The following is a 24,688-nucleotide window of genomic DNA, read 5'->3' as shown; positions in this document are numbered from 1 at the left end:
CTTTAGTGACACAAAGCAGGTCATGGGGAATATGGCATCAGGTTATAGTGTCAAGATGAGTTCCTCAGCTCTCCTTGCAAAGCATGCATGTTTGCAAAACGTCAGTATGTCTCAGGAGGGGATGAGATGAGTCATGCAGCTGAGCGGCATCGTGCTGCACTAGATGGGATCACAGCGGAGCACAAGGAGCATGAGTGGCTGTGGGATGAGTGGCATTTTGAATGGAGCTGGTATCTTGAGTGGGGAGGGGAAACTGGGTGGCCAGGTTGGGTCTGGGGGCCAAGAAGACAGAAGGCCTCTTGGAATTGAGGGGAAGGGGTGACCTTGAAGATGGACTGGAGACCCCAAGGGCTGCTGCTCGTGGCTCTCCCCCACCACAGAGTGAAAGATAAAGGTTAGAGCTGCAAGTGGAAGAAAGGAGGTTGTTTTTCTCCTGCAGCAGAGGTAGGGGTACCCTCACCCCCACCCACCCAGCCCAGTCCCTGGAAATGGTCAGAAGCCAGGAAATAGTTCCAAACCAAGCCACCATGAAGAAAAGCTTGGTCCATGCCAAAGGACTTCAGTTAGATGGAGGAAATGAAAAAAGGCATCATGAGAAAATTCCTCCTGCATAACCCTGCGGGGAGGAGGGCTGGCATGGAGACGCTCTGGTGAGGGCAGGGAGCACGCAGCTATGGGTGAGTAAGGCAGTGTAAATACACCATGACACGAGGACCAAGGCGCATGGTGTCCACAGAAGGCACAGGGCAGACGGGACATGGGAGCAAGGGTTAGGATGCAATATGCGTCACGGGACTCTGCCATGTGGAGACGTGCACGGGCAGGGGCCTACCAGAAGATGCTTTCAAAGTTTTTGTGGTCATTTTAAGATAGGCCTCAGGATTTTCAGGGATTTCTACATCTGAAAAAGAATAATGTCATTTTCCTCACTGGACATGCCTGCAGATTAATGCCCAAGTAGTAAGTTAACAGTTTTGAAACATTGTCAGCTGAAAGGAGGAAACTAACTACTCTATCTTTTTTATTAGAAGAGTTTTGAAACCAGGAGTTTTTTTTTTTTTTTTCCCCCAGCTGACTTCTGATTGCCTGCTGTAGTGGTGGAGGGAGGGGAAGTTCTGTAGAAAGAACAGAGATGCTCAGTCTACTGAGGCTCCGAGAAACTCCACTGAAAAGTTAGCTGAGGAGTCTCCCCAACAGCGAGAGCCATCTGTGCGCGGCTTTAATGTCTGTATGTCAATTTCTTGCTTTTTCACCCCTTCACTGGTTCATAGGAATGAGCCAATTCTCAGGTAAGTCAAAAGGTGGACAGGACAGAACCCAGGAAGCTATAGAAGTCTGTCTGGGTTGGCCACAAGCTAGACATCAAGAGCTGCCCGTGTCACTAGGGTGCTAGGAACACAGCCAAATGGGTCAATTTCTAGGACTCTGGGGATCTGCCATTACCTGAGAGTGCACTGTAGTATGGACCTTCCTCATCTTCTTCGTGAGAGGAGGAGCCCCCCACGTCACCTGTGTGATCCCACTCCAGAGGGATGGAGTCCACACTGACAGGGGTCTCACAGCCAGACCGCTCGTGGCTCAGAGCAGGGGGCACAAGATGGCACAGGGACTGGGGAGACGAGGGTTCCTCGCTCTCTCCCCTTTTATGCCAAGAGTCGGTCTGGATTTCTCTGGGGTCTTCCATGTCTGTTTCGGTCTCAGAGGCTTCCTTTTCATCTTCCAAACCCTAAAGGGGGGGAGTATCCAGCTTTTAGAATTAACCAGTTCAAGGGCAATTCACCTAGAAGGAGCCCTGGAAGTCTGCCTGGCTAGCAGCCACCACTAGCATTTCTAAGGCTGATTCAAAAAGAACTGTACCTCCAGGCTCTGCTTATGGTTATTTGAGTTTAGCCAATCTAGAATGGGGCTAGAATCTGTATTTTGCAAAAATTCCAGCTGTTTCCAAGACAGAAAGCTGAGGTATATAATCAAACTTAAATAACTTTATCTGGAAGGTAGGGGAAAGGCCGAGCAAACTTTCGTGTCAGTAGCAAATTCCTCCAAGAATCAGAAAGTTTAAAAAACAAAACAAAAACAACTTCAAATCTGCCAACAAAACACCAGAAAGGCACAGATATTAAAAGCTTTCACACATTAAGAAACACATTCCCAAATTTGTAATGAAAAAACCATAACTGTTTTCAATGAATTCTCGGGGTACCGTCATGTGCCAGAGGAGCCCTGTACTGAGGAATACATTGAAAACAGGTCAGAGGAGCAGGAAGTTTTAGAAGTACCATCCTCTCCACTGGGTAGTGGGGACTTGGAAGTACTCACAGCTCTATTTAATAAAAGCAGAAATGAAAAATTTCAGCATAGTCTCAGTGATTTTTAACCATAAAATCAATCAGTTGAACCTCTACAAAACTGACATCCCAATTCTTTAAGCGGTTGGTGGAGCCCTGGGCAGGCGGCCTTGCCCTTACCGGAGCGTGGGAGGTCAGGCGCCGGTGGAAGCGAGAGACCCTGCCGAACACCTCCTGGCAGTACCGGTGCAGCTCCTCCAGCTCATCCTCAATCAACACGGCATCTAGGGGCTCGCTCTTCTGAATCAGCTGCTCCCCAAACACGATGAGCTGGTCGATCTTGTTGGTATTTAACGTAATTTCCTGTTGGAAGCCCTATTTAGAGGATGAAAAAGAGACGACTTCAAAAGAAAGAAAATTGCACCCGGGGCGTCCAGTGCTATGTTCAAACAGGGCCTTAGGAAAAGGCGTGTCATTTTGGTTTTGTTCCTATTTTCATTTTGTCTTGTACCCAGGATTCCAGCTTCATCAATTTTTAACCAAGTGACAATGACGATTTAATAGTTTAAAAAGGCTGTATATGTATTTTTTTCCTCCTCCTTCTGGGCACCGATTTTTTCCAATTAATAAATTCTAAGGGTTTGACACAGATGGACGTTAATCATTCTTGGGTGTGAGGGAAGTAACTCCTCTGGTTGATACTGGGTGAACACAAGAACATTTCCCATAATAAGCAACCAATGGGCATCTGTTTGCCTCAGATGAAATAATAATGTTTATGGGTGCCATTAGGGGAGAAAAATTTTCATTTCTCATTTTCTTCTAAAGTCTAGCTAAGGAGAGAACAACCGTGAGATAAACCTAATATAGATATTGGTTAAATCTGTTCTTGGCACCACCAATGATAGATTTCCCTTTCATTATACTCAATTTGAGTGCTAGAGAAACAGCATTGTATGACGTTTCTATTTGGAGCCTAAAGCAAATTCTCCCCTTGGATGATTTATAAGTGGCCATCAAAAAGGGGGAGGGGCCTCATTCCAATGACCCCTCAACTGCAAGGATTAGTGTCCTTGCTCATGAGAACCCAGTAATACATAGGTAAGATGCAACCTAGCTGCTCAAAGAATTCTGGAATTTGCTCTTAGAGCATCAGGTGAAATCTGTACTTGGCCAGGGCTCCTCCTCAAAGCTGCCATCTTTGAAGAGGAGCTGAGGAAGCAGCCCTTACATTCAGCTGGCGCATTTTGTCATCAGCATCGCTCTCGGAGAAGTGCTCCACATTGGTTAGCTGCAGGTCCATCTCTGTGAGCCACACCAGAATGCTCTCCCTGGTGCCCTCGAAGTCCTCCCTCTGGTTGGTGAAATGCTGCAAAGGGGAAGAAATCAGATCTGTACTGACCTTGGGAAAAAGTTCAGGTATTCATCACCTTTGGCTCAAAGGAAAGGGTGTCCGAGTGCTCGGGAAGACTTGTATCGGGGTGCCCAGGAAGCCTGAAAGCACTGTACACTGCAGCCTGGGTCTGGTCCTGGCTGTGATACCAAACAAGCCCCCAACCTCTGAGCCTTGGTTTCTACCCTAGCAAATGAGGGAGGTGTGGGAATATTGATTATGATCTCAGAGGTCTTTTCAAACACTTGAAATTCTGTAATTCTTTAAGTCAGGGATTTTCCCCTGTCCACTGAGGAACCCCTTGGGAGGCCGGGCCAGGCATGGCAGATTTAGCAGCAGCTTCAAGATGGAAAAGTGCAGATTGCAGGGCTGAACCTGGCTAACTGACTGCCCCACTTGCCTTTGTGTAATTCTGAGCATGTTGGAGACCCAGAGGAGATGCATCACACCTCCAGTTTAGGAGGCTCTCAGATGGGCAGCCAATTTCCAGAGAAATGTGGCATTCAGAGCCAAATGACCATTTAGACTAGTAATAGTCCAATCAAGAAATTAACACAATGAGCCGGCTGTGGTGGCACACCCCTGTAATCCCAGCAACTCAGGAAGCTGAGGCAGGAGGATCACAAATTCAAAGCTAGCCTCAGCAATTTAGCAAGGCCCTAAGCAACTCAGTGAGGACCTGTTGCCAAAAAAAAAAAAAAAAGGCTGGGGATGCTCAGGGGCAACAACAACAACAAAAACACAATGAAATTGTCTAGATTACTAGAAATGGTAGCCAATGTCCTCCTCAGAAGGTTAAAACCCAAACCAAACCAGAAACACCAAAACAAAACAAAACAAAATATTCTTATCTTTCTAAAAGAGTTTCAAAAGCATTCTGCCTTGAGAACAGAGTAGGGGTTAATATCACATTGGATAGCTCCTGACTATACTCCTTTAGGTTTAACTTATGAACTACAGAAATCCAGGGTGAGTACATACAGTTGGCTCTCTGTATCCTCAAGTTCTACACTGGAGGATTCGACCAACTGTGACAGAAAGTATTTGAAGAAAATTTGTCTGCATTGAACATCAGGACAAGACAAGACTTTTCTTGAGCAACATAGTGTAATAAGTATTTACCTATATTAGGGACAATTAATAATCCAGAGACAATTTAAAGTATAGGAGGAGAGGATGTGCATAGATTATTTGCAAATATCACACCATTTTGCATGAGGGATTTGAGCATCCAAAGAGTTTAGTCTCTGTTGGGGGAGGGGGAGTCCCCACTGTATTATTGAAACACCAGCCCCCAACCTCTGAGGTTAGTCACTGAGCTGTAAAGGAGAATAATGGCTGCCCCCTACCTCTGCAATGCGGAGGGGCACATGCATGATGGGGTTTATGCATATTCCTGGGGGCACATAACAACACACAGACAGGCAAAGCAGGGCTCTTTCTGGAAGCTGTGTGTTGCCTCCACTGACCCAGGAAGCAGGGCCTGTGCTCTGCGGGCAGTCCCTGTGCTCACGTGCACACTGGAAGTTGTAGAGAGTTGTGTTTTGGTAACACAGATCACATCAATAGGCTTTACGAAGCCCCAACACAAATCCCTCTTTAAAAATGAACGCTGGCAGCTGAGGGCTCCTTGGTGCAAAGAGAACACTAAGACAGGTTAGTCCTGCAGTGAAATCTCCCTGCGCTGTTACAAGCCTGCCACTGCCTGTCCCATATCGCTTCTCCCCAAAAATCTACAAATAACCCCTGTGCTGCAGGAAAGGTTACCCTGAGCCTCCGCAGGATGGCTGTCACCCGCTTCTGGAGGTTGTCCCAGCGCTGGTTGCCCTCGTGGACCATCTGCTTCAGTTTGCTGGCCGTGTCGGTGCGGTTCTCCCGCGCCAGCCGCCGGTACTGCTTGTTGATGAGCTCCAGCTGAGTGAGCCGCTCGTGGATCTGCCGCTGGAAGGCCTGCAGCCCACGGAGGGGTCAGTGTCAAGGAGGCAGAGGGCTGGGACATGCCCCTCCCCGACCCCAATGGCTTGCTCTGTGTGGCCAGTCCCCAGTCAGCACAGGTAACAGAGGGTGACTTCACCAGTAGTTGTTGTTTCTGGTACTAGAGATGGAACCCAGGGGTGCTCTACCACTGAGTTACATCCCTAGCCCTTTTAAATTTTAATTTTGAGATAGGGTCTTGCTAAGTTGCTCAGGCTGGCCTCAGATTTTCCATCCTCCTACCTCACCCGGCCCAAGTTGCTGGGGATTTAGGTGTGCCACTGAGCCTGGCTATCCCCAGGTCTTTGATGCTAAAGCACAGGCTCCCAAGGCCAGCACATGGCTGTTGGCATACGTGGGTAACACCTTGCAAAGCTGCCTTAGCAGCTGGTGGCAGGCTGAGGATTGTGCTATCCCCTCCAGAGGTGGGGGAAGTAGGCCCTGGGAAGCCATTTAGTAGCTTCTGAGTGGCTGCTGTCTTGGTCATTAGCAGGAGAAAGGATGGGGAAGGCATTTACCTCAAACCTCTTCAGCTCTTCTTTGGCATTTGTGTACAACACCTCAGAGGAATTGGGGCAGGCTGCTGTCCTCTCGGCAGACTTGAGCCAGTCCTCGAAGCGGGAATAATCATCTAAAAACTTCTGCCACAGGCGCCATGTCTCTTCGATTCTGATGGGAGGAAAGTGGCTTAGCCAGCCGCTCATTTCCACCCTGTGCCTTTTGGACTTGTTTTTGCCTCCTGACTGGGCTCATTCCCAGCTGCCTTATGCTCATGCAGTTAGGGAGAGACCCTGCCACCCTTCCTGGGAAATATCTGAGGATGCTGCCTCCTGGTCTGTGCACCTTCCTTCTGGAAGGGCCGAGCATCACAGAGCTCCTGCCTCACAGGGCTGAAAAACAGGAGACAAGCTCAGCAGTGCTTCATGGCCCAGTAAACAGCAGCCACAAAAGAGCTGGGGGAAGATGGCACCACACTATGTTTTTTTCCAATAAGTCCTTGGTAAACACTGGTCACCCCTACTGGGTCCTCTCTGCCAATACCTGGCACATTTCTAAGTGACGTGAATAGAGCAATTACTATGACTAAAGGCAGAGGGTGCACAGGGTTCTGTAGGCCACAGCTCGATGTTTGGGGCCAGCAGGGTCCTTACTTCATGCGCCGCTCCATTGACATGGCACAAATGTTCCTCCAGCGCCTGTCAAGGCTTCTGGTGGTCTGCTGGATGGAGTCGCACTCGGTCTCGTTGGCACAGGCGTCAGAGTCATGCAAAAGGACATCACAAATGTTGAACACGGACTCCACCCCTGCGCTGTGCTGTTCGATATCTCGCTGCAGATCCTAGGGTTGCAACAGGGTACGAAAGCCTTTGAGACAGTGGCAATGGATGGAAGGTTGGCATCAAAGGTTCACCGCTCATCCCTCCCCTAGTCTAGGGACACAGCCCTGGGTGCACTTGGGACCAACAATACAGGCTCAGCCTGTATTTGTACAGCCCTGTGCCATTGCACCTGACCCGAAGCCTAGGTGGTGGCAACAGGTGGGATTTATGTGTTGAACTGAGTGAGGGTGGGAATGGTATGGGGCCTGCTGCGCACTGACAGGTGGCCCTGCTGACCCTGAGAGGCCACTGTTCCACAGACCTTGGGCATGCTTGCAATCTAATCCAAATGACCTACCCCAAAGGCCTCCAATTTAGATTTGGTTTCTGAACTGTCCAAATCTCTTCAGCAGGAGCTGAGATTTAGCAACAGAATTGAGCTTTTATGGGTCACAGAACTCTGGAACCTACAAAGAGCCCTGTGCTGTCTCTTTACATACGTCCTCCTGTGTGGATAGCTGTAAGGGTGTGCATGGCCTCTCCATGAGCCCATCAGCGGCTCCACAGGTCCCAGGGAAGAATCCTGGGACTCCTCTACCCAGAGAGTGGGGCTGTGACCTGGGGAGGAGGGAAGGATCTCTGGATTCTTCTCTCATGATAGTGACAGTGATGCCGTTTCCCAATTTGGAAAAAAGAATACTTATGAAAATGCATGGTCACAGGAAAAAGATAAAAAATTTCATAAGAGGAAACATGGGGCTAGAGATATAGCTCAGTGATAAAGCACCTGCCCAGCATGCATGAGGACAACACACACACACACACACACACACACACACATTTTTTCAGTCATTGTGAGAGAATAATTCTTTCACATTCCATGGGTGGGCTGGGGAGTAGGGAGACAGATGAGGAGCCTGTTTGTTTTGCCATTCTGGATGGGATAGGCTTCCCCTGACATCCAAATTATGTGATACGTGACAGGAGACTACACCATTAATCCTAGTAGCTGAATTATGTTGTAAAGTAGCCAGGACCAAGTTAAATTCTATTTCAATTGTTTGATAATACCACCATTTCTGAAATTGCACAATGGTTTAAGTAAGCCACTATCAACTCTACTAAGCTATAAACCAGTTTTCAAGAGGATTACTTTACAAACAGTGGCTGCCACCAGCTGCAGAGAGGCAGCTCAAGGTCATTCCAGGTCAGCTCCGTATTTAAATAATTTTGGAGACAACTACTATATGCCTAGGTAGGCCTAATATTTTCTTACATTTCTTCTTTCAAATGCACAATTTAGATCATTGTGTGTTTGGGTGGATTTGAGAGAACAAATGCGAACACTCCACCTGAATTCTAAATCAGCCAGCTGCTAGCACAGATCCCGAGTAGACATGGGCACCAAGTTAAACTCAGAAGAAACATCTCTTCCACTCGGTCACCCTGTGAGCCCAGGGAGAGATGTGCAGGGTGGGTTTTTGAAGCTCTACAGCTCAGGAAGAGTATCAGAAATGCTATAAGGGTGGCAGTATCCCCAGGGCCAATACCAGGACTAGCTTTAAAATTATTACATTTAAGTTGAATTCCAGTTTTTAAGAATTCTTACTGGTTTATAGAATTAGAACAGGTTTTTCTGAAATTTACTGATATTGATACATATCCTTTGAATTATTAAAGTAATAACAGTAATTTAGCACAGTAGTGCTAATTGAGTAATTCTGACAAATTAATTGAAAAATTCCCTCGATCTCACCTGGCTCCAACTGGGTAGAATTTGATGAAGATGCTCAGAGAAAGTCTAGTCTATGGATAAACATGAATGCCATGTTTTTTTTGTTTTTTGTTTTTTTAAACCAGGAATTGAACTCAGGGCACTCAACCACTGAGCCACATCATCAGTCCTATTTTGTATTTTATTTAGAGACAGGGTCTCACTGAGTTGCTAAGCACCTCATTGCTGAGGCTGGCTTTGAACTTTCGATTCTCCTATCTCAGCCTCCCGAGCTGCTGCGATTACAAGTGTGCACCACCACACCTGGCCGAATGCCATGTATTTTAATAGATTCTTTGCAGTTAGCTTACATTAGTTATCTAGCTTATATTGAATAAATGTTTAAAGAAAATTTAATAAAATTTAATAAGTGACAGAAATGAGGTTCTAAACCAAGTTAAAAAAAAGATCATCCACATTTTGGCTGAATAAAAGCAAAAGCCCTACATTTTCAACAACAACAAAAAACCACAACCACCCCCCAAACACCTAAAACACCAGAGTGGCCTACTGATGTTGGAGTTTCATGCATAAAATCAAGTTGTAAATTATATTTTTAAATGTAGATCTTCCAAGTCCTAGACAAGTATTATTTTGCAAATTAAATAAAATAATCCTGTTGCTATGCCCACTGAGGCATGAGGCTGAACAATAATTGCATTTCAGAGACTATCCAAACTTGGAGATGAACTGAGTTTAAGGAAAGGCAGAAGACAATGGGAAAGACTTTTGCCAAGGGTTTTGGAAAGGGGCTCCTCTTCACTCTGTTTTCCTGAGCAGTTGACAGTGAAGTTAGGAAAGAGCAGAGGAGGAGGAGGAAGAGGGGGCTCAGCAAGAGGTGATGGGGGGAGACATAAAACCAGAGAAGAGATGCAGTCAGGAAGGAGGAGGATAAAAAGAAACCAGAAAAATAAGATAAAGAAGAAAATCACAGAGAGGAACCCATGGTGTGGTGGCTCCAGGAAGTCTCCATGGGAGGGGCTTGGGTGGCAAGCCAGCCAACCAGGGTAGTGTTGGGGGACGGTTAGGGGGCTTGGAGTGAAGCTGAGTGGGCCTTTGGGGAAGAGGCTATTGGTCATTACAGAATGAGAGGGCAACTAAAAATGTCCCCAAGTGCCATCTGGCATCCTCAGGGATTCAACAAACAAACAAACAAACAAACAAAAAATCAGGAGAGAAATGTTTAAGACTCAGTGAAAGTGGCTCATGATTTGTCACTAATGGGCGCCATTTCCTTTGCATTTTGAAAGAATGACCCCATCACCAACTATCTAAAGAAGTTCTACCAAAGAAAGGAGAAACCCAGAGGACTCTCATAGAGTCTAATCCTTCCTCACCAGGTCCCTAAGGACATTACAAAGAGGACCCAGGGACATCATGGCTCTTTAGGGAGCTGGGGGCATTTGCAGGAGGCAATACTAGGCAATCCCAAGCTTTTGGGTCCTTTACCAGAGGCAATCGAGCAACTTATTATATTTATTAGGGATGAAAAAGTAAGGTTTTTAAAAAAGTGACTCATAAGTTCATTTGTGTGCCACTTCTGTTTTTAGTGTTTTGGATGGTCTAGGTTTAGTATAAGAAACACATGCCTGTTCATTCTATTCAACAAAAGTACTAAAACTTTGCTCAGGTGTCAGAACAATGAAATGAATCCCCTCCCTTCCAAAGATGCCTAAATCCTAATTCTAGAACCCATGAATATATTAGGTTACAAGGTAAAGGAGAATTTAGTTTGCTGATCATTTGACTTAATATAGATCATTTTAGATTATCTGGGTGGGTGCAATGTGTTTCTGAGAGTCCTTAAAAGTAGAAGACTTAGAGGAAGATGCAACTATGGAAGAATGGCCCATAGAGACAATGTTGATTGATGTCTTAGAAGGTGGAAGAAGTGGGCCAGAAGCCCAGAGATGTGGGAGGCCTCTAGAAGCCAGAGGGCAAAGACATGGATTCTCCTGTGGAGCCCTCAGAAGGGCAAGCTCCAGGTTGGTGCCTGGTCAGAACTGTAAGATTAATACATTTGCATTTTTAATCTGTAAACAACAGCAATAGAAAATTAATATATCTAATTTATTTGCTGTAATGGTAGTCCTAAATACTAACTCCACAACTATTTTGATAACCAAAAGGGATAAGACTTCCATTATGGTAACTTTGAATTCTATAAAGAGGGAAACCTCGAATCCATCAGATGGAAATTATGTATCATTTCAGTATGGGAACAAATAGGTCAAGAGAATGGCAGTTCTAAATTGTACACTTTAGGAATAAATATCCTGCAATTTAGTGTGTCATATTTCAGATTTATAAAAAGTTAACACAGTTTTGAGCCTGTACTAAATTCAGCCAATCATTCTTTAAGAGCAAAGATACTGCCATCTTTCTTACTATTTATCTGAAAAAACTCACCACTCAGGATTGATAGTTGTTTGCAATGCCTTATCTATTAAGAGACTAGAAATTAAGAAATTTGTCCAACAGATTACATTTGTAAATGAAGCTGATGATGTTCCACTGAGAAGTGCATCAAAATCTCTAGACTGTCCACTAAAGTTCTTTGAAATTTATGTCATATTCTTTCTCCACAAAGCAAAGACAGAATTTAGATGACCTTAATAAAAAGACACCCTTAGATATCTGAAGTAGTAAAACCAGTACTAATTTGTAGCAATATTAAATCATACTAATTTGAAAGCCAGAATAGGCATAATTTGAATAGTAAAGGTAATAGTAATATCAAATACTTGGCTCTGTTTATAGAAGCATGAAATGACACTTGTAATCATTAAAAGGATGGACTGAACTCTAGAGAATGTCATAGAACAGGCAGCCTTCTGGCCTTGAATCTGGGGAAAATGTGCCAACCCAAACTGTCTCTAAGCACCTATGATAGATAGGATGAGCACAGGGGAGGTTAAATGGGACAAAACCAGATTCAAATCTAAGAATCATACGTCTTGCATGGTTGGAATAATCTGCCTATAGCTCTGAAAGAAAACGGAGATGAACAAAAGCCACAGAAAGAACAATATAAACTTGGTCATTTAAAAAATAAAGACAAACTTGGGCAGTGCATTATGAAAATGGCATGTGAGTAAAATTTATAGAAGGCAGCAAAGTGGATTCAATAAACTAGTGATGTCAGAGAGCACCTGCCAGTGGGCACAGTGGCCAATGCTAGTGGAACTCAGTGACTTTTCAAAATGCAGATTTCCAAGGTTAGCTCAGAGCATGCATATATATAACTGATGACAAAATGCAAAGTGTGGTAAACTCTGCAAACCTGAACTTCTTGGCCCGAGTATGTTCCTTTGCTTGTATAAAAGAATTTTCTTTTGAGACAGGGTCTCACTAAGTTGCCCAGGCTGGCTGGAACTTGTGATCCTCCTGCCTCAGTCTCCTGAGTAGTTGGACTGTAGGCATGCATATCTTATAATTTTTGTTTTTTAAAAAAATGTCTATCAGACACAAATAGCATGACCCCATGAAAACTTTCCTTCATAAAAAGAGTTATTTCTTTTCCAACTTGTTGCCTTTTAAAACTGTTAGCAAAACACAACAAAGATCAAAGTTAAAAAAAAATGACTAAACTAAACCCCCTAATTTCTCACTAAGATTAAGGTCTACATCTTACACACTATTTAAACTGTTTCATAAAGAGCTATGTGAATGGGTGGGCATTCAAGAGATGGATGCCTCACACATATAAAAATGCAGACAGGCAATCAGGGTTTTTTTCCTGGAAAAAAACAAACCGATATTATGAAATGCAAACATGCTGAAACACAGCAGATGATGTGGGCAGGTCTGTGTTCGTTATCAGACTTGCATCTTAGACACCTCTGCTGGGACACAGCTCACTTCCCATGGCCCCACCTGCTGCTCAGCGAGCCTCTTCTGGATTTCCTGATCGTCACAGACGTCGTAAACAACCGGCTTCGAAAGCTCAGACTCGATGCGAGCCAACCAGGTGCGAAGGTTGCTCATGTTTTTGTCTAACTGCTGAATAAAAGCAAATGTCTCCTTCAGCTTCTTCACCCTGAACATATTTGCAGAAAAAAAAAAAAGATGGAAGACAAAAACTCAGCATTAGTGATAAGAAAAAGGGACCAGCCAATAAGGGTGTTGGTGGGTAAAGGATCAAAACTTGCTCTGATCTTCTAACAGGAATGACTCTCATGTCACCAGAGTTCTCACAGAATACATGCCACTTTGCAAAACTGTCACCTCAGTTGATTTTTTCATATGGACTTAGTCTACCCATGCAAACAAGGATGTCCTATCATTCCCAAAGTGGGGGCCCCCTGAAGTCCTATCCATCTTGCTGGGCCTCCAGAGGTGAGATGTCACTTCTCTACAATAACCACTTTTTTTTGGCTTCTTTTGCCCTGTTTCTGTCTTGGGTATGCCTGAGACAATTGTCTTCCCGAGAGATTAAAGATGTCACACGCCTGGCTAGTTGGTAGTTAGCCCACAATGCCTCTCATGGGACCTTGCTCTGAGCAAGAGAAGGACACATGCCAAACCCACCACTTCAGCCAGGATCGATGGTGCCACTGAACCAGCCCATGTGGGTACTAGAGGGTCGCCTGTCAGTCAGAGGGTAGGGGCAGAGGTGAACGGTGCCCTCCAGCGCAGTTCTAAGTGCCTGCTACCTGGCCAGTCTGCCTCAGATCCTGCCCAGGCTGACTCCACATTGAGCAGATTTGAAAAGACACATGTGGCACTGGTGTAAAGTGGTGCACTCACCAAAACCAAGTGCCACCGAGGGACAACCACCATAATTTTATGTAAATACTGAAATAAAATGTGTCAATAAACCCTTTCATGAAAGTCCTAAAAGGAGCGTGAGTGAGGGTGACCTGGGGGATTTTCAGTTAATCCCAGCGACTTCAACTAGTAGCTACAGTTGAAATTTCCCACTTACCAATCCTCAAGCTGGAAGATACTGTCAGAACTACATCCCATGGCTGGGAGCACTAAAGAGAGAAACTGGGGTACTGACCCTAACTCACTGGACCACACTGACCTCCATGCCACCACCACCTCTTACTTAACTGGACAACTTCCTACCTAGAGGCCTCCTTGCCCTCCTACCCACCTTTGGTTCTGAAGCTGAAGGATACATCCTGGAAGGCGGGTCTGATCCATGGCCACAACACAACAGTCGCTGCCCTTCCTGGACAAACCAGTTTAATCACGTGATCTCCTCCAGCGTTTAGTGGCCTCTGCCTCTAGCCCTTCAGTTTGCAAAGCAACTCCTCTTTCCTTCTGGAGCTTCTCTCCACTGCCCCTCCCCCACAGGCTCCCACAGTATCTGGGCCTCCCACCTGGCGCCCTAACAGTGAGTCTCTGCACCTATCAACACAGAGACTAGCTGCCAGGCAGCACTCCCACACCGCCTGGCGGGCCAAAGGTGTCCACAAACATTTGCTGAATGGATAAATATAGCTAAAGCCCTTCTACAGCTTAGGAATTGGGCAGACCACAGAGGTGTGCATGTGTATTTTGTTTTCGTTCCTTACAAGGGACCAAGTCAACCAGCTCTATTGTCAGGGTGACCTGTTATGTTCTCCCTTATCCCCAGTAGGCCTCTGAAGTCTCCCAATTCAGAAAGGCAACAGGATCCAAGTGAGGTTAAGGCCAGAGCTTCGGAGGTGAGCTGCCCAGGGTCAAGTCCATTTCACTATCTATAAGCTATACATCCCTGCAAGACCTTCAGTTTCTGACTCCTTGTTTCTTTGTTATCTGTAAAATTAAACACCTTGCAGTGGTTGTGAGACCAAAATAACAGAATGCACGCATGTAGAGCCACTGGGGCATAATAAATGCTTAATAACACTAGCTCTTCTTATGCTGACTGGGTTTACAGGAGACTGTGAAAATAATAATGCCTTTTCTATTCAGCACTGGACCTCACCAAGTTCTTTCATAGGTGTTTTAATCTTATTAGCACCATAGACTGTTCAGGCTTGTAAGCTGTGGAGTCTGGTGGTGAAGGACACAGACAGGCCCTGACCACAGGGTTTCAGTCCTGACTGTTTAATCTCATGTGAAAAATGGTGCTAACAGTAGCACCTTCCTTCCTGGGTAGCTGAGAGGACCACAGGAGACACAATGCAGGAAGGGCACTGGGGACACTGTCTGATGTGATGGGCAGATGCCCAGGGACTGTGTGCATGATCAGTTTCAAGGAGGAATATTCTCCAAATTGCATTCTTACTGCTAACAAGTTGCCTTCAAAGTCACTAAGAGGATTCATTGAAAAAAAAGTAACAGAAGCCCAAGCCAGGCCTGGATACATTGTAACCTGGTTGAAGCAGGGGCTTCATTTCCACCAAGTTAGCATTATGCCCTCCTCACCCAAACATTCTGCCACCCTGCCTGTCCAGGGACCAAAAGTCTTCCACACAGTTGGGAAGGGCTGTCCTCCTTGGAGGCTCTGCTGGAGAAGAGGCCTGGGCAGGTTCAGGTTCAGTTCAGCAGCCTCCTCTTCCCTTTTCCCAGGATGGCAGCCATTCACTGCCTTCATCCAGCATCTGACCCTATTTCACCATAAGAATCCCGGCCTCTTTCTTATTGTAAAAAGAAAGAGGGCTGGAATGCAAGTTTTTTATATGAAGGTGACAAGCAGCAAAATAATCTGGGTGTAAGAATACCGGGGTGCAGTGGTCTTGATTGACTTCAGCCCTAGGGGTTAGCCATGCCATGCATGATAACTCCTACAGGAGGGGGATGAATAATTTGCTCGGCTTCCCAGGACTGTGGTTTCTAAGGGGTGCTTCAGACATATCAATGGGACATAGGTATAACATACAGGCTGAGCATCCCTGTTCTGAAAAAATCTAAAATCTAAAATACTCCAAAATCAGACACTTTTTTTTTTTTTAAGCACAATCATGATGCCACAAGTGGGGAATGCCACTCCTGATCTCGTGTGATGGTTTACATCAGGACACAGGCAACACTGAAAGTTACTATGTAAAACTATGTCTGGGGTATATATGAGAATCCTAAATGAATTTTGTGTTTAGACCCAGGTCCCATCTTTAAGGTATTTCATTATGTACATATGAAATTATTCCCAAATCTGAAATCCAAAATACTTCTGTTCCTAAGCATTTTGGATAAAGGACACTCAGTCTAATAGACTTTATTCTGCTAACCCATTCTTTTAAAGTATCTACATTGGATATGACTTTTAATACATAAACCTTATTACTAAAATGGAATATCTGTGTAACATAGCATCTAACAGGCTGACCCGTGCCAGGCCTGCAGTGGTTCACATGTTAGCAACTCATTTAATCCTTATGACAATGCTAAGAGATGGGTATTATCATCATTCCTATTTGACAGTTGAAGAAATGGAAGTCTGGACTCATGGCTCCAGGATACACTACTGCATTACTGGGGATAGAAGCCAGTCCACACAGCGCTAGGCTATAAGCTAGTGTGTGGGGAAGAGGTCAGAAGGCTCAGATATGCTGTCCCCATTTCCTTCCCATGATTTTCTTTCAATGCATTTAACTATTTGCTTAATCTTGGTTGCTGTGCACATTCTGGAAATCCAAAGATAACTGGAAGATAGGTCTTATTCCCACAGAGCTCATGACCTTGCAATTTAGACGTTATGATAGGGGAGATGCACAATAAAGATCTATTGAATGAGGTTCACTTATACCTTCAAGTTTGTTTTTTTTCTATAAAAGAGGTGGTCACATTATATTTGAAAGGAGAGAAATGAAGACCAGAGAACATCAAAGCCCTTTTGCCAGAAAACAACATGGTGCCCTCCAGTGAGCCACATGTGCCCCTAAACTCAATTTCCAAATGAAGTGGAACAGGCACACAAATCAGGTGCACATTTAGGGTAAATTAAAGAAGAGAAGGCAGAGGGAAGGCAAGAAGGTTGCCAAGAAGCTATATAGCATTCATCAGTCAGAATTGAACCTATTCCATGTATCAACCTCTGTCTGGAAGCACAACACCCCAAATGTATGAGAATCAAAATGTTGCTCCTTGGATAATCATGTTACAACTCACTCCAGGAACATTAGATGCATTGCTGAGTTTGTAATGTTCTGTTCTCTACAGATACTGTAACCCAAATCACATTTCCCAGGTCAGTAACTTATGTGCCATTTGCCAGCCCCAGCAACTGGCCTCCACATTAGGACTCCTTAAAGTTGCTCTTCGAAAACATCTGAATTTTAAGTTAATATGGAGAAACAAGGAAATCTATTCAGAAGCCAGTCCGTTGGCACAACCCTGCATTACATCAACCACCTAAACAGTTTGTTTATGTGGCTCCCATCTCTGTACTTGCCCACATTTTGACCCAGGTGCTCTTGGCTAACACTTCTCACATATATGCCAACAAATATTTATTCAGAAAAATGCAGCATGATTTCCTGAGTTGAATTCTGAGGTCTGATGATCAGAACAATAAAAATTTTTTTAGATGCAAAGGGGGAGCTGTCTGCCTATACAGATATTTTCCATGAAACCAAACAAAAGAATTATACCCAAGAGTAGCTATAAAACAGAACAGTTCTTTTGCAAGGATTATGGGTAGAAATGCAGAAAAGAATTAAGGTGAACAAAGTTTTTCTTTTATCTTGACTAGTGATGGATCAGAATGTAACACTGACAAATACTGCTCTCCTTCCAGAATGAACAGTCAAAATCAAGGTGAGTTGGTTAGTAGCAGTCTCTGCATCTAGCCCAGGTCTTACAATGCAATGGAGGCTTTAAATAATACCTGCATATACATTTAGAATAATTAATAGTTGTGCATATGGAATAATTTACCTTTCAGTCCAGTTCTCCTCATGCTAAGGAGTCTACTCTGAAATTACTAAAGCCCTAGATTAGCATAAATTAACAAAAAATTCCTATGCCAATGTGGACAGCAGAACAAAAATCACAAGGAAAAACTGAGATGGTTGAAAGCACCCAAATTTGTGCAGAAATCAACACTCCAACATGGGGGCAGCTGTCAGCTGCTAAAAACGCTGTATGGATCCTGTATAACTCTGATCTTTTTCAAGAGCTAAACATCTTTATAGCAAAATAATCAATTGCTCCAAGATCCCAAAGCCCTGATGTGAGGACACGGACATGACAACACATTCTGGAGCTAATCGCCTGGCTGGAGCATTTCTGAGGCCGGAAGACTCCCATCTTCCACACAGCACAGTCGCTGTCTCTCTGCCCTGCTTGTCGGAGGCAGCCTGCAGACACCGCTCGCCTGCTGACGCCGGAGAACCCATCCCCCGATGGCTGAGCGCATATCCTCCACCGCCACCATCTCATCGGTGATCTCTATTGTCACCAAAATGAGAGAGCAGAGACACAAGAGACAGCTACCGTGTCGCCATAGGCAGAGCTGATGGCTGAAATGGCACTTACTGTATATGAGAAAAAGTCATTCCTTAGGTTGAAGCGAAAGCTCCAAGTTCCCGGCTGCACCTCCACCTCCCAGGGCCGGGGCGGCCCCTCCCCCTGCCCGGCGTGCCCTCTTCATTCACTGGTTCAGCATCTTGCAGAGCAGCGGAGGCAGCCCTCCCCAAGGCTCCTCACGGAGGCGAGGCGGCAGGGCTGGCTCCCAGGCCCGGAGCGAGGCCAGTAGCAAAGGAAGACACCTTCTCTGCCCACTGCAATTTTTAATCTCTGTTTTCTCCCTTCCAATAAACAAACATCTCCAGCTCTTCCCTCAGACACTCCGTCTTTGTTCTGACGCTACAGGATTGCAATGCTGGGGGAAGAAAGTCCCAGTGTTATCTTGGCTCTGGGTTATTTACCAAGTGCTTTAAACCCAGGGAATAAGCAGATTGGAGACATGGCAAAAAAAGGATTTCTGTTCTCAAATTAATTTTTCTGTTTCAAGTTTTTGGAAAGGGACGATGAAATATCTGAAGCCCCTGAGTCTAACAGGGATGCCTTCCTCCTGTATTCCTAAGGGGGACATTTCCCAGTGGGGATTTTCTGCCCTCCCTTTTGAGTCCTGTGCATCTTGGTTTAGGAAGATCAGAGAGTTCATATAATCCATTCCATTGCTTTTTGCAGAAAAATTCCATCTTGCTGTACAAATGGTGCTCAAGATTTTGCAGGGGAAGAAATTGTGTACTTTTCCTTGCTAGCTCCTTCCTTACTATAATGTGGGCAACTGGCAATTCCTCCTTATCCCTAGCCTCAGTTTCTCTGGATGATCTGAAGTGGCTCTGTTTACCAGACCATTGCTTGGTTTGTGTTAAGCTCACTTCCAGCACTTATTTTGTGACTCCATAATATTAATTCATTCTCTTGGGTTCCTAAAGCCCAACATTGGATCATTATGACATCCCCACCTTGAAACACAGCAAACATTCTAAACCAGTGGAATTAGGAATGCGGATTTGGTAGCATTTCTCCCCAAATGCAGCATCCAATTAACTTATGCTCACATACTTGGCTACTCCTGTGACCTGCTAAACATGAATCTCAGAGAGTCAGTGCCCTGTATCATCCCATTGATGGCTGCTCTCTTCTGGGGAGTGGGAGTCCCTTGACTCCCCAGGAAGGTATTGGGAGCAGCAGTCACCTGTTCTAGAGCTGCAATGATCAGGTGATAGAAAAGAAAATGGAAGTGGGGAGGCCTATCTCATATCTTGCTTCCTTTATGCTAAAATATCTCAATTCTTCCTGCTCCCCTGCACCAGACAACCTACTAAGACCAGAGCAAGTCAGTTTTGTGATTTACAGAATTGTTTGGTCTTTCCCAATAACCTTGAGAAAATATAGATAAAAGGAGAGCAGTGAAAAGCGTTATCAGTTTAAAAAGGCATGTCTCCCTGCCCATTCTGCAAGGGAAGGAAAAACAATCTTAACACATGGTTGCCATGGTAATAACTGCTGAGTTATGACAACATTTTAATTGTTACTATTATAAATTAGGCGGGCTTTTCATATGGGTAGGTAAAATGTGAAAATTATGCTTAATTTCTTTCCATGGACTTGATACTTCTGAAAGCAAGAGAGCAAGCCACTGTAAATAGGAAAGGATCAAGACTGTGAGTAATGTTCTTACTTCATTGATTCCTAGGACTCAACATTGGTTAAGAATGCCAAGCCTGTTAATGAAGATACCACAGAAGAGAAATTAAGAAGGGCAACATTGCTTTCCTTAGAAAATACAGACAAGGTGGGGCTGGGTGTAGCTCAGTAACAGAGTGCCCGTCTAGCATGCATGAGGCCCCAGGTTCCATCCCTGTTACTTCAAGGAAAAAAGTACAGATAAACAAAAAGAAAATTCAAATCTCTAATGATCCAACATGGAAAGATAACTAACATAAAAATTCTGGAGGTACCTCTTTTAGGCACTGAAAGTTTTCATCAGATCATTCCAGTATGTTGCTAGAAAGAGTCTTTAAAGAATTCCCATACCTGAAGAGGCTCCATCACAATGTGTAAGCAGCAAAGCACGATAAGGCATGCCTATAATCCTAGCTAGTCTGGAGGCTGAGACAGGAGGATCGCAAATTCAAGGCCAGCCTCAGCAATTTAACAAGGCCCTTAGCAACTTAGTGAGAACTTGTCTCAAAAATAAAAATAAAAAAATAAAAAGGGCTGGGGATGTAGCTCAGTAGTTAAGTGCTCCTGGGGGTTAATCCCTAATCCTGAAATAACAAAAAACACACAACCACATACACCATTAACCAGAGTGACTCACTAAAGACACAGACACCTGTGGTCACAGAACTCCTGCTTCATTAGGATTTGGTCATGCTTTCCCATCTATGAAATGGGAAGGGGCTCTGGGAAACAAAGCTAGATGGATTTTTTTTTTTTTTTTAGGTGTTTCATGAATACTGTTTTTTTTTTTCTTTTTAAATAAAACAATAGGTCAGATTATGTGGTAAACTGAATCCTTCTCTGGCTTAAGTCCCATTAAGGAGATGAAATCCCAGACTCCCCTGGGTGTGGTGGCACGTGCGTATAATCTTTAGCAACTTGTGAGGCTAAGGCAGGAGGACGGCCAGTTCAAAGCCAGCCTGAGCAACTTAGCAAGCCCCTGAGCAACTTAGTGAGACTCTGTCTGAAAATTCAAATTACAATTAAAAAATAAAAAAGGAGGCTAGACATGTGGCTCAGTGATTAAGCACTCCTAGGTTCAAACCCAGGTACCTACTGCCCAAAAAATCCCAGACTCCTTTGGGAGCTTTAGTCTGTGCTGGCTAAAGCATGTTAACTTTGCATCTTTTCATCCATCACCTGGCATTTTTTTTTTTTTTTAGAGAGAGAGAGAAAGAGAATTTCAATATTTATTTTTAGTTTTCGGCGGACACAACATCTTTGTATGTGGTGCTGAGGATCGAACCCGGGCCGCACGCATGCCAGGAGAGCGCGCTACCGCTTGAGCCACATCCCCAGCCCCATCACTTGGCATTTTGTACTTAATCTGTTCCGTGGTAACATAGTGCCCTCTAATCCAGAATATTGTATGTATTGATGGTTTTTTTTTTTTTTTTTGGGGGGGGGACTTCTGTAATTTAGTAATTTTTCCTTCATTCAGGTTTTGCTGAGTCACTTTTCAGAGATATTATCTAAGAAAACTGAGGAGGAGCTAATAGCTACAATAAAAAATTAAATTCATTCAATCTATTACATGTACACAGTAGCATAGAACTAATATTTCTTGTCATCAATCAGATTGGATTCTAGATGACCACACCATCATCAAAAAATATGCTTTCGGTGGTTTTCAGTAATGAAACTGATAGCATGTTTCCTAAGAATTTAAGAGGACACAAATATAAGATACTATAAATATAAGGGCCCTTGATGACAGCTAAATTTCCCAATCCCACCACGACACAGAGCCAGCTCTGTGAATTCTAATTGCCACGTCAGGGCCTGTTTAATCTTATGTGTCAGGACTTGGGCTCCCTGACTCTTTGATAAAGTTATTTCAGGACACCAGACTAGGATTTTACAGAAGCTGAATACTTTATCAGTAGAGAAAAGATAGTCGTTTTGGGGTGAGTCTCTTCTCCCAGCTATGGTTATCATGGCCACGCTGAATAGACAGCATGTGTGTGTGGATGGACCCAGGATCATCATCTGGCATTTCAGTCCTCACTGCCCCCGGCCAGGGTGGGAAGGCACAGGGCTGTGGAGTTGGACAGTGTGGAAACCAAGGCTCACGGAGCCACAGACCTGCTTGCAGGTGCAGGATTTCTGTCTCTTGGTGCAATATGGATTTAGTTCCCCAACTGTTTCCCAGACCAACCCAAGGCCACTCAGGGGCACACATTACAAATGTACATTCTAGGCCCCAGTCAGATCTATGGAAACAGAAGTTCAGGGGCTCAGGGAGTGGACCCTCCAGGGGATTCTGATGAATGTTCAAGTCTGAGAACCACTGCTTTCCATTAAACAGGATTCTACACTGAGTTCCAGGTTTCTTTTCTTTTTTGGGGGGAGAGTGCGCGTGGGTGTGGGGTGGGGGCAGCGTGACTACCAGGAATTGAACTCAGAGGCACTCAACTACTGAGCCACATCCCTAGCCTTATTTTGTATTTTATTTAGAGACAGGGTTCTCACTGAATTGCTTAGTGCCTCACTGTTGCTGAGGCTGGTTTTGAATTTGGGACCCTCTTGCCTCAGCCTCCTGAGCCACTGAGATTACAGGCGTGTACCACTATACTCGGCTGAATTCCAGGTTTCAAAAATATTTCTGATATAATACTTTTAAAGCCAAGGCCTCCTAGTGGTGTAGTGGCACTCACCTGTAATCCCAGTGACTCAGGAGGCTGAGGCAGGACCTTGGCTCTACCACTGGGCTACATCCCTAGCCCTTTTATTTTGAGACAGGGTCTTGCAAAGTTGCCCAGACTGGCCTTGCCATCCTCTTGCCTCAGCCTCCCAAGTCACTGGGATAACAGGTGTGCACCACCTCCAAATGCTCTCTCGATGCTTAGTGCAACAGCATGAACAGACCTTGATTCTTATTCTTGTCCTGAGCAGAAATCTGACCGCTAACTACCTTCTCTGAGCTGTAGTTTCCCTTCTTGTAAAATGAAGTATCATACTGAACTTGTAGTATTAAGGACTAAAATGAAAAAATGGTTGTGGGGAGCCTGGCAGTTATAAATAAACATTGTTTTTCTCCCCATCCACTCCAAAAGCTGAGATGATCACCAATTTCATGTGGTTTAAAGGAATCCTGCACTCAATGCTTTATTAATTCTTTTGAAATTTGCTGAGGATGCGTCCAAAAGAACAGGCTTTTTGTTTTCCCCTTTTCCCCTCAGTGAATTATCCCCCTGGTTTAGTGACGTTTCAGACTTTTTTTTTTAAAAGAGAGTGGGGGAGAGAGAGAATTTTTTTAACATTTATTTTTTTTTAATTCTCCGCGGACACAACATCTTTGTATGTGGTGCTGAGGATCGAACCCGGGCCACACGCATGCCAGGCGAGCGTGCTACCGCTTGAGCCACATCCCCAGCCCGACGTTTCAGACTTTTGAGTGCCATTTCAAACCTCAGAGTTAAAGACTTCTAGTGAAAAATTTTAAAGTTATGAGGCCAAACATCTATGTAGGGTTCCCAACTCTTTCCTTCCCCCACAGCAATGCCCCCATCCAATGCCCAGGATGCAGTCAGTGCTGGGGATCAGATGAGCTGATTCTATGTGAGGATGGCTCACCGCAGGTCCAAGCTTGCTGTCTGGATCCTTGACTCACTTGAAGGGTTCGCTCAGCTAAGAGCTCCTTACACTCCACCTGGCCCTTCTTTAATGGTAAAAGATGTTACTGTTCCCAAGTCCCTCAGCACCAGGCTCTCGATGTGTCCCACACATTTCAGTGTTTCCAACTGGAAGGGTCTGGGATGGCAGGGAAGCAACACAACTGCCAGAGTTGAAATCCTGGTTTTGTCATGAGCTGGCTATATAACTAACTATGGGTAAATTCTTTAACTTCAGCCCTCGGTTTCCTTATCTGTAAAATGGGATAATGATACCTACCCTTCAGAATTACAATGAAGTTTAAGTGAAATCATACAAAAAAGAACATACTGTTAAAAATATAACCGGCAGCCAATATATTTGCTATTATTTCAGTTCCTTAAGTTTCCCAATTGCTGTTTCCAAAAGGATCAAAGAAACTTATCCCACTGTATTCTTTCTTTCCCACCAAGCAATTGGTTGAAGACAGGCAGCCAAAGAAGCAGGGAGGACAGTAAAGAGCCTGTGAAAACTCCAAAGTGATATATCAGGAACGATTAAGAATCTTCAGGAGGCATTAGCTAGACTTTGCTCCTGAATGACCCATGAACAGGGACAACGTCATCACACCCTTGACTAATGCCAGGTGTCCAGGACAACTTAGGACATGAAGATGATGATGGTAAAGAACATTCCTTCATTTCAACAAATATGTAAAGCACCATTCTTGATTCTGGGTCAGACCCCTGGCCTCACAGAGGAAAGACCTCTTATTACTAGACATAACCACAGGAATCCTCTTCCACTCCTCTTCCAATGTGCTATTGAATCTCAGAGTTTTCAGAGGGGTAAAAAGTGAAAACCACCAATCATTGTTGGTTCCTGCATGCTACACCAGTCCTCTGCCAAAGGCAGGACACACCATCACTCATCCACACAGCAGGGAGTGGCCTCTGACATAAGGAGTGCCACTGGACAAATTTGCAGATTTGGAAACTTCAAGTTTCCATGGTAAATAAGTAAGAAAGTCAGGAGTGGCTCAAAACCAAAGCCTTACCTAGGTTACAGCAATGGATTTCAGCAGGTGTATTTTTCAACAAGCTGTAGAACGAAGTGAAATTCAGCCCAGCCTATGCTAGCAGCCAAATCACCCCGAGATACACCTTTAGGAGACCCACTATGGCTAAAAAAATTCTTAAGTGACCCAGACCTTATTTAGCAGGCCAAGTCTTCA

The 24,688-nt window shown here is 44.5% G+C and overlaps 1 protein-coding gene across 9 annotated transcripts in view; it reads right to left on the bottom strand.

Moving 5' to 3' along the window:
• Positions 1–24,688, bottom strand: part of Syne2 (spectrin repeat containing nuclear envelope protein 2) — a 329,254-nt gene that overhangs the window by 10,103 nt on the left and 294,463 nt on the right. For 6 of the 9 annotated variants that reach the window (XM_048798469.1, XM_048798471.1, XM_048798473.1 and 3 more), the window contains 8 exons: positions 12,622–12,784; positions 6,804–6,991; positions 6,171–6,321; positions 5,446–5,628; positions 3,517–3,654; positions 2,466–2,660; positions 1,444–1,726; positions 833–901 (listed from right to left, as the gene is read on the bottom strand). In XM_048798469.1, coding sequence (XP_048654426.1) covers positions 833–901; positions 1,444–1,726; positions 2,466–2,660; positions 3,517–3,654; positions 5,446–5,628; positions 6,171–6,321; positions 6,804–6,991; positions 12,622–12,784 — 1,370 coding nt within the window. Of the gene's footprint in view, positions 1–832; positions 902–1,443; positions 1,727–2,465; positions 2,661–3,516; positions 3,655–5,445; positions 5,629–6,170; positions 6,322–6,803; positions 6,992–12,621; positions 12,785–13,846; positions 13,971–18,159; positions 19,388–24,688 lie in introns of those variants that run through there. The other 3 variants (XM_048798477.1, XM_048798476.1, XM_048798472.1) reach the window with 3 other exon arrangements.

This window comes from Marmota marmota, unplaced genomic scaffold, assembly GCF_001458135.2.
Source record: "Marmota marmota marmota unplaced genomic scaffold, marMar, whole genome shotgun sequence".
Taxonomy (NCBI): domain Eukaryota; kingdom Metazoa; phylum Chordata; class Mammalia; order Rodentia; family Sciuridae; genus Marmota; species Marmota marmota.
This window is presented reverse-complemented; position numbering and strand designations above follow the sequence as displayed.